Raw genomic sequence first — 17,137 nt, forward strand, 5'->3', positions numbered from 1 at the left:
ACCATGCTTGAGGGAGTTTGTAGTTTCGCCATTAGATTGCGCTACTTTCCTTTCAATAAGATATCTTTGCAAAGCTGAGTTTTTGGCCGTTGCTGTAATAAAATTCAAATACCATGTGAAAATCAATGTGAAATGGCAATGAGGGTGGCGGTGTCTAATCTGATTGTGAGATTTGAAATATGTGCGGCACCCAACAGGTACACACATCCTATTAGTGGGTAATTATGGTTAAGAATGAAGTAAACGTTTTTCTTTCAATTTACATGTGTTATTTTCTTCATGTGGCCTTTAAGTTGCTAGGCCCTGAATACTTAATTAATTAAGTCATTTGGACCTGACTGCGTAATAAATGGAGCCGTTAGGTATTTATTTTGGCTTAGGGCCTTATGGATAAATTACTGAGAAACTAAGGATGTTGTGAACCAAGAAAGTTTGGAAACCTCTGACTTGAGCCACAGAGATGGAAGGTATTTGGTGGGCAGAGGGGAGCCATCATAGGATTTTATGTGGAGGAAAGACATGAACAAATTTGCCCTTGTCAAGCCTTTGCAGGCAGTGGGTGGAGTGCATGTCTGAGGGCAGAGATCTAAGACAGGGAGCTGGTTAGGAGGCTGCTGTGTGGACCCAGTGGGAAGTGGTGACTGCCTAATTTTGGCAGTGGTAAAAGAGATGAAAAGGAGGGTGTAGATTTTGAGAAATGTTTATTGATAGATTGAATCTTACGAAACTCAGAATATAATTGAGTGAGAGAGAGTTAGAATTGAAAGAGTGAGTCAAGGACAACTCTTGAGTTTCCAGATTGTGTGACTGGGTGGAAGTGGGGCCAGCCCGCCAATCTGGAGAATGTAAAGGAGGAACAGGTTCTGGGGCTGTGACATCAGGCATTGAGACACCACGTAAGCAGGTGTAAGTGGGACTGGGTCGCGGACTCCACAGGAGAACGTTGTCAGATGCCGTGTGGAGACCTAAGGAGAAGGATTTGCAAGTGTTGCTTAGATTTGGTCACTGGAACTTGACAGTGGCAGTTTTGCTCTTATTCTCAGGGGAGGAGGTGGAGAGCAGTGAGTTGAGAAAGGCACAGAAGGCGAGAAGGGGAAAGAGGATCCAGCACAATGGCTTCCCAGTATGGCTCAGCATCAGAGTTACCCAGCAGTCTTAAAAACGCAGATTCCCTGGCCCTTCCTACAGAACCAGCCTTCTGGGGGAAGGACCTGGGAATCAACATTTAAAAAACTGTAAGTAATTTACACATTGCTGGTGGGAATGTAAAATAGTACAGCCACTTTAGAGAGCTGTTGGGCAGTTTCTTGTCAAGTCAAACGTAAATGCTGTAGCTCAGCCATTCTACTCCTACGTATTTCCCAACAGAAATAAAAATATAGGTTCAAACAAAGGCTTGCACACAAATGTTCTTAGCAGCTGTATTCACATTTTCCCAGCCCCAAACTGCAAATAACCCAAATGTCCATCAACAGATAATAAGCAATTGTGATATATCCATGTGGTGGAGTACTATTCAGCAATACAAAAGAATCAACCTATGATACACACAATAATACGGATGAATTAAAAAACATGATGCAGAGAGAAGCCAGACACAAAAGAGAACCTACGGTGTAAATTCCATTTGTGAAATTTTAGGACAAACGCAATGAATCTCTTAGTGGCCATATGGGGTGGGAGTTTAGGATATTGAATCCAAAGGGGTATGAGGGTGATGGACATGTTCTATATCTTGATTGTGAGGGTAGTCACACGGATGTGTATGTTTTTCAAGATTCATCCAACTGTACACTTAAAGTGGATGCATTAGGAGAGCATTTGCAAAAGAGAGAGGGAGAGCCCAGAGGTTTGGTGTGGGGGAGGCAGAGGGCAAGGAGTTAGCCAGGGAGAAGGAGGACTTGAAGATCGTTGGAGACAGGGTGCCACCTGAGGGCTCTAGATGGTTGAGTGTGAAATATCTCTGAATATTAAGGTGAAAGCATTGTCTTTATATATATATATAAATGCGAAGGGAAGGGTGCAGTTGGGCAGACTTGGAGGGTGAGGGTAGGAAGTTTCAGAGAGCTCCCTCTGCCCCTCTTTACTTCCCTTGTGCCACAGGAGGCAAAGTCACGTGCAGAGAGAAGCAGGCCTTGAGGCAAGGAGTGAAGGTCTGAAATACCAGCTGTGAGGAACAGGGAACAGAGGCCAACCAGGAAGTAGATAAACATATGACTTGGGGCCCAGCTGGCTGTAGATGTATAATGGTATCTCTACAAGTGATGGTATTGTTTTCTTCAGGAGTGGTCAGAAGCCTGAGTAGGGGAAAGGGGATTGCTAGGTAGATTCTGGATTGAGGATTGATAGAGTGAAGCTGCTGGATTATTACACATGAGCAACAATAGATATCCAGGCTGAACAGAAATGGAAGTAGGAAGGAAACTAACATTTATTGATTACTCTAGTGAACAACTATATTGAGCACCTCCTATGTGCCAGAGGCTGTTTTAGATGTTGGGGATATAGCAGACAACAAAAGATAAATCCCAGCCCTCATAGAGCTTCCAGTGGCTAGAGTCCGACATTCAAAAAATAAGTAAAATACACTGTACTTTGGAGGTGGTAAGTGTCATGGAGAAAAGTCAAGCAGGGGAGACAGGGAGGGAATCCTGGGGGGCTCAGAGGTGGTCATGGAAGACCTCTGTCAGATTGTGATATTTGATCAAAGACCTAGGCAGAGGGAATAGCAAATGCAAAGGCTCTGAGGCAGGGGCAGGCTTGGCAGGATTGGAGGAATACCCTTGAATTCCAGCAAAGCTGGGATAGAGTGAGGAAGAAATAATGGGAGGGTGTTAGAGGGTGGGAGGGTGGGATTATATGGGATTTGTAGACCACTCGTGTGAACATTGGTCTTTTTCTGAATGAGATGGGAACCACCAAAGGATTTTGAGTGGCATAAAAGTGTAATCTGATTTATGTCTTTAAAAGAATCAGTCTTCTTTGTGTCAAGGCACAGACTTAAAATCTTGACAAACATTTAATCCTTATTTAATCCACATAGAGATGTGCCTTGATGTTGGTGGTGTTCTCTCTATTTTTTTCTTTTTGTCTTTACTGTTGAGGAAATTGAGGCTCAGAGAGATTAAATAAGTTTGCTGAAGTCACTCTGCTGGTAATTGGCAGAGCTAGGACTTAAGCCTAGGTTTTTCAGATTCCAAAGGCCACGTAGATTAGAAGAAAAGGGAGCACTGGAAAGACAAGGGGTTCCAGTGATGTTGAAGGGGTGCTGGGAAGTAGGAAACAGTGATGATCATTACAGAAATAGACCATAGGGTTTGGCAACTGCTGGGACCTGTTGGGGAGAAATGAGTGTCAGCAGTATAGTTTGAGGCGTGCCTGTCTTCTTGGAAGATAGTGTTACCGTTGACAAAATAAGATGGTCAAGAGTAGAAGCCAGTCTAGGGTAAAAGATGGAGAGTGTGACTTTGGGAAAGTGGTGTTTGAGGTGTTGGTGGGAAATAGTCTGGTTGGTCCAGAAAGAAGAGCTCAAGAGATGGGGACCTAGAATCTGCCCCTGTGGTTATGGTTGAAGCTATTAGAGATGGATGTGCTCTCTGAGAGAACGCAGGGGAGAACCTAGAAGCATTCCTCCCAGAGTAGGGAGGGAGGGAGCCAAGAGAGAGATGGGCAAAAAATCAGGCAGTGCAGCCCACAGAAACCAACAGGTGAGAGATGCCGGGGGACGGAGGAACCACGGCATGGGAAGTGGCAGTGAAGGGAGCTGCCTCTGACAGAGTGGTCTGGGGCAGCAGGCATGTGGGATCACCTGAGTGGTGGGGAAGTAGCAGAAAGGGTAAAGCTGTTGGTGCTGATGGACCGAGACACTGAGCCCCATAGCTCAAGAAGGGAACGAAGTCAAGTGTCTGTTTGGGGCCCAATACAGAGGAGAGGGTATGAGGTTTGAGAGAGGATGGGATCAATACTAAAGGTGAAAAAGGTATTCCTGGAAAGACAAAATTCACATCTTTTGAAAATAAAAATGTTTAAGTTTTTACCCTTATGAACTTGGATAAAGGAAGGATGTGAAGATCTGTTTTGAGTCATTTCTGTCTCATGTTAAAATGAGGATTAGATTAGCACAAAACAGTAGCAGTGAGCGTCACATGAGCTCACCCAGGCTTCTCCAAGGGTAGAGACTGTGCCGGGTCAGGCCTGAGCTGGACCCACAAGGGGAATCGAGTCGGGTCCAGGGGCTGCTCCCAGGGAAGCAGTGAGCAGCTTTCTTTCTTCTTGTGTTAATCCTGGAGACCAAACACTGATTTCAGCTGTTTTTTTCCTCTTCTGGTATCTTTACCTTTACCTTGAATAACACTCATTTTTACACTTGCGCAGTAACCCTTTTTTTTTCCTTCTGAAAATAAAACAGCTTTGTGAGATGGCTTTTATCCTTATCAGTCTCCATATAGATAGGGTGGCTTATTTTATAGTTGCAGTGTTTGTTTAGAGCTAGGCCAGGTTTCTTTTCACATGGGTGGATTTTGTCTTTTTAAAGCAAGAATCTTACCTGATACTAGTTCTCATTATTAGGTCAAAAACAACCAGTTTTTCATGATGGGCTTTCATTATACATTCTCAGATGATACTTTTTGCTTTTATTTTGCTGGCTTTCCAAATATTTTTGTCTTTAACCTTTTAAAGGTTAAAGCATTATACAAATTATGGAAAATTTCAAGCTTATGTAGAGAGAATAGTAAAATGACTCCCCATTGTCACTATTTCCATCTTTAAAAGTTATCACCAGATTGCCATTTTTTCTTTTATCTGTCCCCTCCATATGGTTTTTTCCTGTAATATTTTAACGCAAATCTCAGGGGGCCAGCCCCATGGCCGCGTGGTTAAGTTCACGCACTCTGCTTCAGAGGCCCAGGGTTCACCGGTTCGGATCCTGGGTGTGGACCTACACACCTCTCATCAAGCTATACTGTGGCAGCATCTCACATAGAAGAACTAGAATGACCTACAACTATGATATATGACTATGTGCTGGGGCTTTGGGGAGAAAAGAAAAAAAGGAAGATTGGCAACAGATGTTAGCTCAGGGCCAACATTCCTCACAAAAAATAAAAAATAAAAAAAATCTCAGATTCACATGCTTCTTTAAGACAGAAAAAAAATCTACAGGATGGGTGATTGTTACACCTCAGAAGCCAAGCAGCAGTTTGCACCTCCGTCAGAGCTGTCTTATCACTTGTGCTGTTACCTGGCCTACAACTCTGCAGATGTTTCTTCCAGGGATCTTATCTTACTGCATGCTAATGCTAACATGACCAGAGGGCCCTCCTACTTGTTTCTAAGCTTAGAAACAAACATGGTTCTTAAACATGGTGTGGTTGTCCCACCAATTCTCCCCTGGCTCCTGCCGACGGCCTGTGTCCTCACTTCAACCTTTCTGGTACAGGACACGTTTGGGGACCTGAGGCCCCGGTGTCAGGTGACCAGTGGGTAAGCTCTAGAAAACCAGGAAAATCTGCACCTGAAGATGAGTCCCTGAGAGTGAGCAAACACTGTACAGCAAAGATAAGCTTATGAACGAGAGTCACAGTCCTGGTGGGCTCCATGTCTTGTTTCTGGTGAACTGCTAGAATTTGGCAGTGTCCTCTTAATCTGTGTTTACCTGTGATACCTTTAAGTGGCTGACACGAACAAAAAAGATACCTTCTTGACTGCTGTGTTTTCTGTGGAATATGGCTTTCCCAGCTCGCATGGCTTCAGGACTGTGCTGAAGTAACTGGGTTGTAACTGCACCTTGACTGTTTCAGTAGAGCGAGTGCTCTGTGCCCTTATTTCCTGTCTCTTGCATCAGTCTGTTTGTGAGAGTGAACTGAGAGGTGATTAATGGGAACAATAAACATATGCTACTGACTGAAAGTTCCTTCTGTTTCCTAAAATGTTTTTGGTTTAATGAATTGTTTGTGTGCTGCCCGCAGACCACATGTGATGTGTGTACTTCTGTTGTTGTGAACACCGTATGCCTTCACATAGGAGCCAGGCTTATAAAGCAAGGTCAACATATGATAAGGCTTGAAAGGATTTCTTTCATCTGATACTCCCAAGTGACTAGGAGAATTAGACAGCTGTCTGTCACCATAAGCAGAGCCTGTGGAGCCTGGAACTCGGTATACAAAGTCATATTACAATGCTGCTATCCTTGCCCCCAGCCTTGAAGTTGTGGACAGCATGGCTGCATAGCCTGTGGGGTTTTGATTGCTGGAAATACCTCATTACTGTGCAGTCTCATGCCTCTGGATTTGAGCTCTGTTCCGGCACTGCTATGTCAGCGTCCTCTCACCCCCACCACCATCCACCCCAAGGGACCAGGAGCGTCCTCTTGGTTTACGCCCCGGAGAATCTAGGGAGGGAGACGTTCTGCCATTTTTGACTACTGCAAGTATAACATTGACTTTGAGAAAAGACTTTTTTCCAAGTTAAGGAGTAATGCCTGCTCTTGTAGACATTTTGGGAAATATGGAAAAAGTGGGGGAGTCACTCACATTTCCAACAAAGATAACTTGCAATTAGCCCTTTTTGCCTTTCCACCTAGTTTTTTCTGTGCATATTGAAGATTTTCTCCTCAACTGCATTAATACTCTATGTACAATGTTATCTTTTCTCCTGAACATAACAGTCTAAAGATTTGTACATGTTTTAAATTTTTATAAGCCCTTTTAGAAGGCTTAATTTTCTGCCAAATGGACATTCCATAATTTAACTGTATTATTGAATAGTGAGATCATTTGTAATGCTATCGTGAGCAACTTTGTACAGAAAGCACTTTCTATATTTTGTGTTATTTTTAAACTAGATTTTATAGAAATGAGACTAATGGATCCAAGGGAATCAAAGAGAGTGAATGCTTGAAAGCTCTAAGATTGCCATATTGCCTCCCCAAAAGGGTGTATCCATTTACCATCCAGTCATATTCTCATCAACAGCAAAATTGATTTTTTTGTGTGAAGATTATCCCTGAGCTAATATCTGTGCCAGTCTTCTTCTACTTTGCATGTGGGACACTGCCACAGCGTGGCTTGATGAGCTGTGTGTAGGTCTGCACCTGGGTTCTGAATCCTCAAACCCTGGGCCGCCAAAGTGGGGTGTACGAACTTAACCACTACGCCACCATGCTGGCCCCACAAAATTGACTCTTAAGTCACAGTTTTGCTTTTCCTAATGGGAATATCTGGTACCACCCCAAGTATCTGACAAGGTGATTAAGTTTTAAAAGCCTTCGATGTGTCCAATAGTGACACTGTGACCCCCTGTCCACTGTGGGTTGTGACTGGTTCTTCCTTCTGTGTCCATCCCCTGAGTTATATGCACACTTCTTGACAGTAGTTCTGTTCTGCTCTCAGTCCTCTATCCAGCCTCAGTGACAATCATAACAGCTTACATTTGTATCTTTGTGTGTATGTTTTCTGAACATTGTCTCGTGTTGGTCAGTTTGAGTTATTGCTGCAACATGTGAATTGGTCCTGGGAGCCCTCTAGGAATCTTGATATTTTAAGGTCTGTCTGATGATGCCTTTGTTGTTGTTCTTTTCCACAGATCCAGTTCTGCAGGTTCCAACACATGTTGAAGAGTAAGTTTTCTGATTTGCTTTACTACTTCCCTTTAATTCATTTTATTAATTATTCAACCAATATTTATGAAGCTAGTTGCTGGGAGTACATAAATGCATAAACTTAAGGTATAATGAGAATGATTGAGATATCTAGTCTTACAGGTGCTATGATAGAAGCCTCTTTTGGGGAGAGGGTGGTCAGTTCCCTGAGGAAGGAAGGCAATGGTATTAAAAAGGCTTATTTAAGATGAAACTTAAGTCAGGTTTTGAACTTAAGCTTCCAAAGTCCTCAGGAGGACCTAAGGATTTAGCTGGTGCCCTCTTCACTGTTACACCATGGAATGTGACCTGCTGCTGGAGTGGGTGATGGAGTAAAGGTGGATGGCACCTGGAAGAACCTCAGGTGATGGTGCATCCTAAGCAGAGAGAAGATTCGGCAAGGGGTTTCTGAGAGACTAGTCCTAGTTCAGTCTTTAGCAGGTTAACTTCACCAAAGAATACCTGCACTGGCTTCACGGGAATCTACTGACCAAGAGACCTCAATCCATCTCTTTGGCAAGTTCTTTCTCATGTCAGGCTTTCAGAATGTACTTTTATTGCCTCCAGTTTAAAAATGAATGTTTGTTGACCACTGACGGTAGATTTGTTCTACCTGTTTATGTACCCTGCCATGCTATTAAATGTTAATTGTCGAAGTTCTATACACAATTGACTTGGAAACTGGAAAGTAGTCTTGCTGGGTCCTTTTCATTTATTTTATTTCATCCAAAGTGCTTTGACCAAATGACCAAATGATGATTTACCCTTCTATGGTTATGTACTGTTTTTCCTTTGCAGGTTGCTTTTTTTCACTCAAGTATAGTATACACCAACACAGGGATATTTTATTTATGGCTAAAGTGAAAGGAGCAGTAGGTAGAATTGTCTTATACACACGCACATCCCACTTCCCCTACCCCTAGTCATGGCTTTGATATTTTGTTCTGTACCCTGGGCTATAATTTATCATTGATGCTTATTGCTTAATCTCTAGGCCTGCCTTCCTCCCAGATCCCAACGATGGCAGCCTCTATACCCTTGGGGGCAAGAATAACGAAGGCCTGACGGTGAGTGTATTCAGTGTCTTTGTGTACTCTGGAGGTTCTACACCAGTGATCCTCAATTGTTGCTTAAAAAAAATTCTGGGGATTCTGATTCAAGTGGTCTAGAGTGGAGACTGGGCATCAATATCATTTCACAGCTTCCCAGATGGGCTTTTAAATGGCAGCCAGAGTTCAGAAACATTGATCCAGACCAGCAGGTTCTCATGGTGTAGACAACACACTGGAAGGGTATAATACTTCCTTTAGTAACAGGATTCGCTCTAACTAGTGATTCTCAAGTAAGTCTGCAACACTGCCCACCGTGCAACAGACATGCCCTCGTGAGGGGGACGTGTGGGGTTCCGTTCCCATCTCCATTTGAGAAGCTAGACCAGTGGTTCTCAACCTTAGCTGCACATTGTAATAACCTGGAGAACTTTGAGTCTAGGTCCCAATTCCAAAAGTCTCCATTGAATTCATCTAGGTCATCAGGATTTTTAAAAAGCTCCCCGGATAAGAGACTTTAGAAACAGGCCCTCACATACACTCAACTGATTTATGACAAAGGTGATACTGCAGTGCAGTGGGGAAGGATGGTCTTTTTAATAAACAGTCTGAGTCAATTAGGATATCCACATGGAAGAAAACCTTGACTCTTGCCTCACACCAGACTCACAAAAATTAGTTCCAGATAGACTGCATATCTAAACCTGAAATATAAAACAAAACTTTAAGAAAAAAAGTAGTGGAACATCTTCATAACCTTAGAGTAGGTAAAGATGTCTTAAACAGCGCGCAAAAGAAAAGTCCTACAGTAACCATAAAGGAAAAAATTGATATATTGGATTATATTAAAATTAGGAATATTTCTTCATTGAGACACCGTTAAGAAAGGCAGGCCACTGTGTGTTTGCGAAGACATATCCAACAAAGGATTCATATTCCGAATATATAAAGAACTCCTATGGAATATTAAAAAAAAGAAAAGACAACCCAATAGAAAAATGGCAAAAGAGGATATCCAAATAGTCGATAAATATATGGAAAGGTACTCAGTTTCGTTAGTCTTTAGGGAAATGCAAATAAAATCCACAGTGTCTTACTACTACCCATTCACTGGAATGGCTAAAATGAGAAAAACGGAAAAAGAAAACAGGTGTTGGGGAGGAGTGGAGCAACCAGAACTCTTGGACACTGCTGGTGGAAGTGCACATTGTTACATCCAGTTTGGAAAACTGTTTGTCAGTATCTGTTAGAGCCTTGTGACCTGGTGATCCCCTCCCAGGTTACACACCCAACAGAAATGCATATATATGTTCACCAACCCAAATATACTGCAGCACCATTGTAATAACCAAAAAGTGAAAACTACCCAAATAGCGTCAGTAGTAGATGGGATAAATCAATTACGGTAGTCTATGCCAATGAGGGCAGACAGTCTGTGACTGTGCGCACCAACATGGGTGAAATCTCACCGACATAAAGTTGGACAAAAGGTGACAAACAAGAAAGGCTGCACTCTGAATGATTCATTTAAATCCAGCTCAAAGACAGGAAAAACGAGTCTATGCTGTTGTGAAGTTAGGATAATGATTACCCTGGGGGCTTATGATTGGAAGATAGGGCAAGAAGGGGGCTTTCAGAGTGCTGGAAATGTTCTGTTTCTTCATCTGGATGCTGGTTACATGGGTGTATTCACTTTGCAAAATGTAACTGAGCTGTACACTTACGTGTGCTTTCTGTGGATGTTCTGCTTCAATAGAGAGTTTTAAAAGCCTCCAAGTTGGGGCCAGCCTCGTGGCATAGTGGTTAAGTTCACGCTCTCCGCTTTGCCAGCCCAGGGTCCGCAGGTTCGGATCCCAGGAGTGGACCTAGCACCACTCGTCAAGCCATACTATGGTGGCACCCCACATGAAGTAGAGGAAGATTGGCACAGATGTTAGCTCAGGGCCAATCTTTCTCACACACACACAAAACAAACAACAACAACAACAAAATAAAAGCCTCCAAGTGACTCTCGTTTGCAGCCAAGGTTGAGAACCACTGGTCTAGACCATAGTGGCTGGGTGAGCTTTCATCTGGGTATTTTTAAATTATTTTATGAATACCTATGACTGGAACAGATGAGAGAAGAAGGGCAAACCTTGTGTAGACGTGTGTGTGTTTCACCATCAACATTTTTCTCCACAATAGAACCTCTATTTCTTAAACACTTTGCTTGCGAGAAACTAGGGTGTTGAGTGATTTGTGTAAGTTGTCTCATTTGAACCTGTCAGTAACCCTCTGGCATACAGGTGTTGTCACCATGTTAGAGATGTGGAAACTGTGCCTGGAGAGGTGAAGGAACATGCCCAAGGCCAAAGCTCCAAGTGTTGGACTTGGGACTTGAAGAGCTTTAACTTCCAAAGGATGCACTGACCACCATCCTGTGCGCACCTTCCTCTGTTGGGGTTTAATTGTCCAGGAACAACGAGTTCCAGCTTGGGCCCCGAATCAGGAGGCCTGTAGCACTACTCAGCAGACACCACAGGACTCCAGACTGGAAGCCTTGCAACAACTTTCTGATTCTCAGAAGCATGTGGCAGAAACCTAGTCATTACAGCCTCTCTCTCATTTTTCCTTTTCTAAGGCATTTAAAATGTTGAGATAATGGGAAAGTCCAAATTGTTGATTATTTAAAGTTCTGCTTACCAAAGCTAGAGAGAGAGCTTTTCTTTCTTGGAGAAAAAGGTAACAATGTAGTAGAAGTAGGTATCTATAGAACAGTTTCAAGAACACAGAATGTTCCAAAAATAGAGTATACTGAAACAAACATTAACCAAAAGAACTTGTCAGATGTCAGCTGTAGACTCAGAAGAATCGGTTTTATGATGAAATGCAGTTGAAACATGTGGATTCCTTTTGAGTTTCTTTTCCTGGCACCAACCATAACTTCCTTCTAATACCAAAAGGCTCGATTTTCTTCTGTTTTTCAGTAGAGAATTATTTACTAAAGAAAACATCAAAACTTCTCTTTCCACCTCAGATTCCTGTGTTGCCCACATAATGATGACTTCTCATTTCCCTCGAAGCTTCAGCTGGTACCGAGGTTGCTTCTCTTCAGAATTAATCTCAGGGCTCACTGCCACTCTGAAAAGCATTGTCATTCTACTCAATCTAGCCAGCTCTAGGTCAGTTTTCCAAGACAGGAGAATTCTTTCTGCCCCTTTTAGAATTTCAAAGTTTGTGTAACTCTCCACATTTGTAAGTCTTTGCAGAAAAGGTGTGTGTTGTCCCCAGAAGCTTTCTGGACAAGAGACTTCCAGGGGCTTGTCGGGTAAAGGAGTTAGTGTTTACAGAGACTTGGGAGCTAAGTGCTTGCCCAAAGTGGATATGGAAGCCTGGGGTACCTCTTCTCCTTGGTTTCCAGTTAGGAAAACTCCATCTACCGTCAACAATGCTTCTCTCTTTTTAGGAGAATTGAGCAACAGAAACAGACTGTGCAGTAAAATTGTAATAATTGCACAAGACTTGGTTAACTTATTTTTTTTCTTTGCCTTTTTTTTGTTTGTTTTTTTAAGAAACTTCCCTTTACCATCCCAGAGTTGGTACAGGCATCCCCATGCCGAAGTTCAGATGGAATTCTCTACATGGGTAAGAGTTCCTGTTTTCAACACTGGTACTTTGATCTCTTTGGAAATGAGCCCCAGAATCTGGGAAAGTGGCATGTCTGGGAGAGGTGTGCAGTCACTCCCCCACCAACCCTTCTGGGAAAGGTCTTTCTTGCCTTGGTTGTGCTTGTTCACGTCAGGATCAGCTGACCAATTAAGAAAGGGTTGCCCCCTCTTGGGAGCAGACTCGACAGTGTTAATATGGTTACTCATTTAACAAGCTTTTAGCTGCTGTGTTGACCTACCCCTGCCATTTAAAGATTGCAACATACCCAGAAGCAATTGGGTGAAATTTAAAGTGAATGCAATAGTCTGAGCCAAGAAAGGGAAGCCAGGCTCTGCCTATTAATTATAGAGCTTTCTTAGTATTTCCTGCTATCAGAATATTGGATAAAAACAGCATTTAACAGCTTGCCTAGATAAGCTGCCTTCACACCAGGGATCACATCTTTCAAAGCATCAGATCACCTGCTTTTCTTTTACCATGTTGCTGCCAAAATGTCAATAAAAATGCATTAATAACACAAAGGAGAACTGTATTTATCTTGACATCCTAGTAGTAATAATATCCTGTGTTTATACAGCGGCTTTCTTTCTGAGGAACTGAAAGTGCTCATTGCCTGTTCGTGCCTCGGGAGCTTTCTGTGTATTTCTGGGCTCAAGTACAGGCTGAATTTTAAGTTTTTCTAGCGACCCTGGGGCTCCTGCTTCCTTCCACACCTTCAGAAGGAGGAAGCCCCCAGCCTAGAGATTCAGAGGAAGTGATCAGCACAGGCTCCCCATCTCTGGGCCATGCCCCAGCCCCATTGGACCCCCTTCTGACCAGCTGTGTCACTGTTTTCTGTCTGGTCTTCAGCTTTTGCCAGCGATCATCACTTACGGTGCATTTAAGATACTGTGTTTCCATCATCTTTGTGTGGTACCCTCTTAAGTGAGTTCATGAAGCATGTTTAAAATTGTGGCAGTTGGGGGCTGGCCCCGTGGCCGAGTGGTTAAGTCTGTGCGCTCCGCTGCAGGCAGCCCAGTGTTTCGTTGGTTCGAATCCTGGGCACGGACATGACACTGCTCATCAAACCACGCTGAGGCAGCGTCCCACATGCTACAACTAGAAGGACCCACAACGAAGAATATACAACTATGTACTTGGGGGCTTTGGGGAGAAAAAGGAAAAAATAAAATCTTAAAAAAAAATAAATAAATAAAATAAATAAATAAAATAATAAAATAGAAAAAATAAAATAAAATTGTGGCAGTTGCCCAATCCATCCCTTAAAGTGGTAGCTGAGTTATGCAGACTGTAACGGTCCTTGAAATAACGTAGGGGTGCCATGCCAGATGGAAAGGGATCATGGTCACAGCTGTTTGGTGAGGTTTTCACTCTACCTTCAGATCGTTTTCATATTAAGATTTCATCATTGAGAACAGAACATTTTGAGAAGGACAAGTTTCACATGTGTGGACTAGGCATGTATGCTACATCTGTTAGAACTAAGTGTAGCTTTAGCAAATTCTAAATGCCCCGTAATCTTCCTGGCATCTCAGTACTCTGCTTCCAAGAGTCCCTTCAGATAGGAAACTTGGCCAATAAGTAAGGAAGATACAAATGAGAAGAGGCCATACCTTACAAAACAGAAATGCACACATCACAGTGAATGTGTTGGCCTTCAGATGAGAGGAGGCCCATGCTACTGACTCACCATTACCAGGATGCTCTGGTGTATGTGTTGTAGATACGTATGCTTTGAGTTTTCCTAATAGTGTTGTTTGGCTCTGCTGTCCACCTGTTCAGACCTTTTAATCAGCTGACCGAGGTGAGGGGTGTGGCATGTGGCTGGGGAATAATTTACTGGCTGGTGTCAGGGGCTGAGATAACTTTGGCCTCATTAGCACCAGGTTGCAACCAACTCTGCTACCCAGTCACGGGTACCAGCTAATTAGAGTCATAAACAGTCATTGGAGAGCTCTTCACAGGAAGGCTCCTTAGTAGAGATGTTGAGATATATGCATGATGGTTGCCAGAGAGATAAACCCCGGGGTACATTTCTGTATTTATGTAGATCCTAGTCTATGGGAAAAGGGTTGCATTTTACAGCCAGACTTCATATTTAAGGCCACTAATCAAAGCAGTGAGATCTATGAGTTATTAGGTTTGGAGAAATTTTTGTACCATGATTAGGTTATTAAGTTAGTATAAGATCCAGTGGCCCAAGAAGTTTTATTATCTTCACATTACCATTTACCTGTCACCCTGGGAGCATCACAGAAATGTTTTTGACACCATAAGAATTTCAGCCCAGAGACCACCTTGGGCTGCTAGTTTGGCAGTGTTGGTTTTTTCCATGTAGAACGAGTGTAAACCACGGTGTGTCCTTGTGACCTTTCAGGTAAAAAGCAGGACATTTGGTATGTTGTTGACCTTCTAACCGGAGAGAAGCAGCAGACTTTGTCATCGGCGTTTGCAGATAGTCTCTGCCCATCAACCTCTCTTCTGTATCTTGGGCGAACAGGTAAGAAGGAACTATTACTGAACCAAAAATGAGTTCGCCTCCTGGCAAGTTAGAATCACTCTCTACCAGGAGTAGTTGTCACACAAAGTAGAACTTATTTGCAGCAAATACGAGGCCATGTGAAGAAGTTTCCAGACTCTTGGTTGTCCCCGGACATGGGAAAGCAGGGGCCTTTTATTTCAGATGGGGAATGAGTATTCAAAAGGGAGCGGTGAATATCGCTAGCGCAGCCTCAGTTGGAAAACATGCTTCCACACACACTGCAGGTTATGGGATAGGGCCTAAGCTCCTCCCGGGGAGGAGATCTTAGCATTAAAAGTGAGGCAAAGGTCACAGGTGTTCCTCTGTGGTGGGACTTGATCTGGTTCAGGATGGTTGGTGATTGCATCTCTTAAACAGTTCCCAACCCACCCTTGAGTTCCTTGGGGCAGTCAGTCAGGGACAGAACCTTTTGTCATGTATAACCTGCTTGTTTCCAAAAAGGACCTGAAGGAGCCCCCTCATGGGTCTCTGCCTCTGGGCTTCATTCTCTAGATGGTGTAATAGCCATTGTAGGGGAGGAAGACAATTCCTCTACCCTCTAGGTCCTTCTGGCTGGTCTAGAAATTAAATTGACATAAGACAGAATAACAGGAGAAAATCAAACAAAGCTTTGTAATGTGTATACATGGGAGAAACCCAGGAAAACTGAGCAACCGGCCAAAGCTGCCACCTTAAATACCATCTTCAGCTAAAGACAAAGGAGGATGTTGGGGGTAGTGGTTTGGGACTTCAGAGGGGAAGAAGGCAATTCACATGGAGATGGAAAAGCAAATGTTTGGTAAACAGAACTTTAATAAGAATGAGCTTAGTAAGGACCCTCACAGTCTCCTGATACCCAGAGTTATCTATGGGGATGGCCTGTCCTGGGGACAGGCCTTTTATCTTAAATTCTTTTAGGCAGTTAGAGGGAAGGTGAAAGTTTCTTTCAGAGTATTTTGCTCTTAAAAATAATCAAGGCAAAGAGACACATTTTGGGGTGCCAGTTCTGACCCCCTGCACCATCTCGCTGCCTGTCATTGGCTCGTCACAGGCATCAGCAGCACCCTCCTCACCACACCACTTTTTATCTCCTCTCTTTTCAGCCTTCTTCATCTTCTTAACACTTGTCACTCCATGTTTCTAAATCGTACCTGCCTATTTTCCCACTCCCCCACTAGACTGTCAGCTTTCTGAGGGCAGGACTTGGTTTTGTGCACCTGCTGTATCTCCACACCAGGCAGAGTGCTGACGTGTAGCAGATGCTTAGATGTTGGAGCGCATGAAGGGGGGGATAGGTGCAGGGATCAGCCTTATTCATTTTGTGTGTGTAGCACCTGACATATACCATCCTCCATAAAAACTGTGGGATGGACAGTTAAGATAGCGCTGAAAGGGGAAACAAGAAAACATTTAAAAGGAAAAGTTATGCCAGAAACCTAGGATGAAATCATTACAATTGAGCACTAAACTTAGGTCTAACATCGAGGTAGCCAAGGCTTTAAAAAAGAGATCACCTTCCTTCAGGTGCTGTGGAAAACAGTGCTTTTCTAAAACTGAGTCAGACCAATCTTGGGCCCTGTAGAAGCTGGCTAGGCTCTTCTGTGCATAGGGGGCAGGTCTCTATTAGACGACAGAGCTCTCCATTTGCCCCCAGCCCCTGATAAAAATCAAGTACCCCAACGTTAGTGACTACTTAGGGTTTGTTTGTTTACTGTTTCCATCAAGTAAAGCCTTACAGTGGTTCCAGCTTCACCCAGGAATAAATATTGTTTGGTTCTCAGGTAGAATTTGAGATGGTTGAGGAGTTGGGATCTGCTCTGACATTAGGTGGAGTGTGTGCGTGGGTGTAGAAAGCTGTTGTTTCCGTTATCTATTGCTGCATAACAAACCACCCTAACTTAGTGGCTTCAAACACCAACATTTTATTGCTCACGATTCCATGGGTCAGGAATTCAGGAAGGGAATGGATATCTCTACTCTACATGCCGTTGGCAGGGCTCACTCAGATGTCTGGGACTTTGGTTCAACTCTACACAGGTAGCCTGGACTTCTTTACATGGGGACTGGGTTCTCCTCTTGGGTAAATGTGGACGTTACAATGCTTCTAAGGCCTGGGCTCGGAAATCTTGGAATCTCACTTCCGCTATAGTCTCTTGGTCAAAACAAGTCACGAGGTTAGCCCGGAAGCAAGGGATGGGGAAATAGAGTCAGGCTCTTAATGGGAAAACTGACATGCACATTATAGGATGGGGAGAATTGGTGGTGGTGATCTTTTCA

General features: G+C 43.4%; 1 protein-coding gene across 2 annotated transcripts in view; it reads left to right on the forward strand.

The window, feature by feature from the left end:
• The window catches only part of ERN1 (endoplasmic reticulum to nucleus signaling 1), an 81,917-nt gene that overhangs the window by 35,479 nt on the left and 29,301 nt on the right, over nucleotides 1–17,137 (forward strand). For both annotated transcript variants that reach the window (XM_023652216.2, XM_070226058.1), the window contains exons 3-6: nucleotides 7,585–7,618; nucleotides 8,634–8,706; nucleotides 12,243–12,315; nucleotides 14,717–14,839. In XM_023652216.2, coding sequence (XP_023507984.2) covers nucleotides 7,585–7,618; nucleotides 8,634–8,706; nucleotides 12,243–12,315; nucleotides 14,717–14,839 — 303 coding nt within the window. The remainder of the gene's footprint in view (nucleotides 1–7,584; nucleotides 7,619–8,633; nucleotides 8,707–12,242; nucleotides 12,316–14,716; nucleotides 14,840–17,137) is intronic.

Source organism: Equus caballus, chromosome 11, assembly GCF_041296265.1.
Source record: "Equus caballus isolate H_3958 breed thoroughbred chromosome 11, TB-T2T, whole genome shotgun sequence".
In the NCBI taxonomy this organism is placed as follows: Eukaryota; Metazoa; Chordata; class Mammalia; order Perissodactyla; family Equidae; genus Equus; species Equus caballus.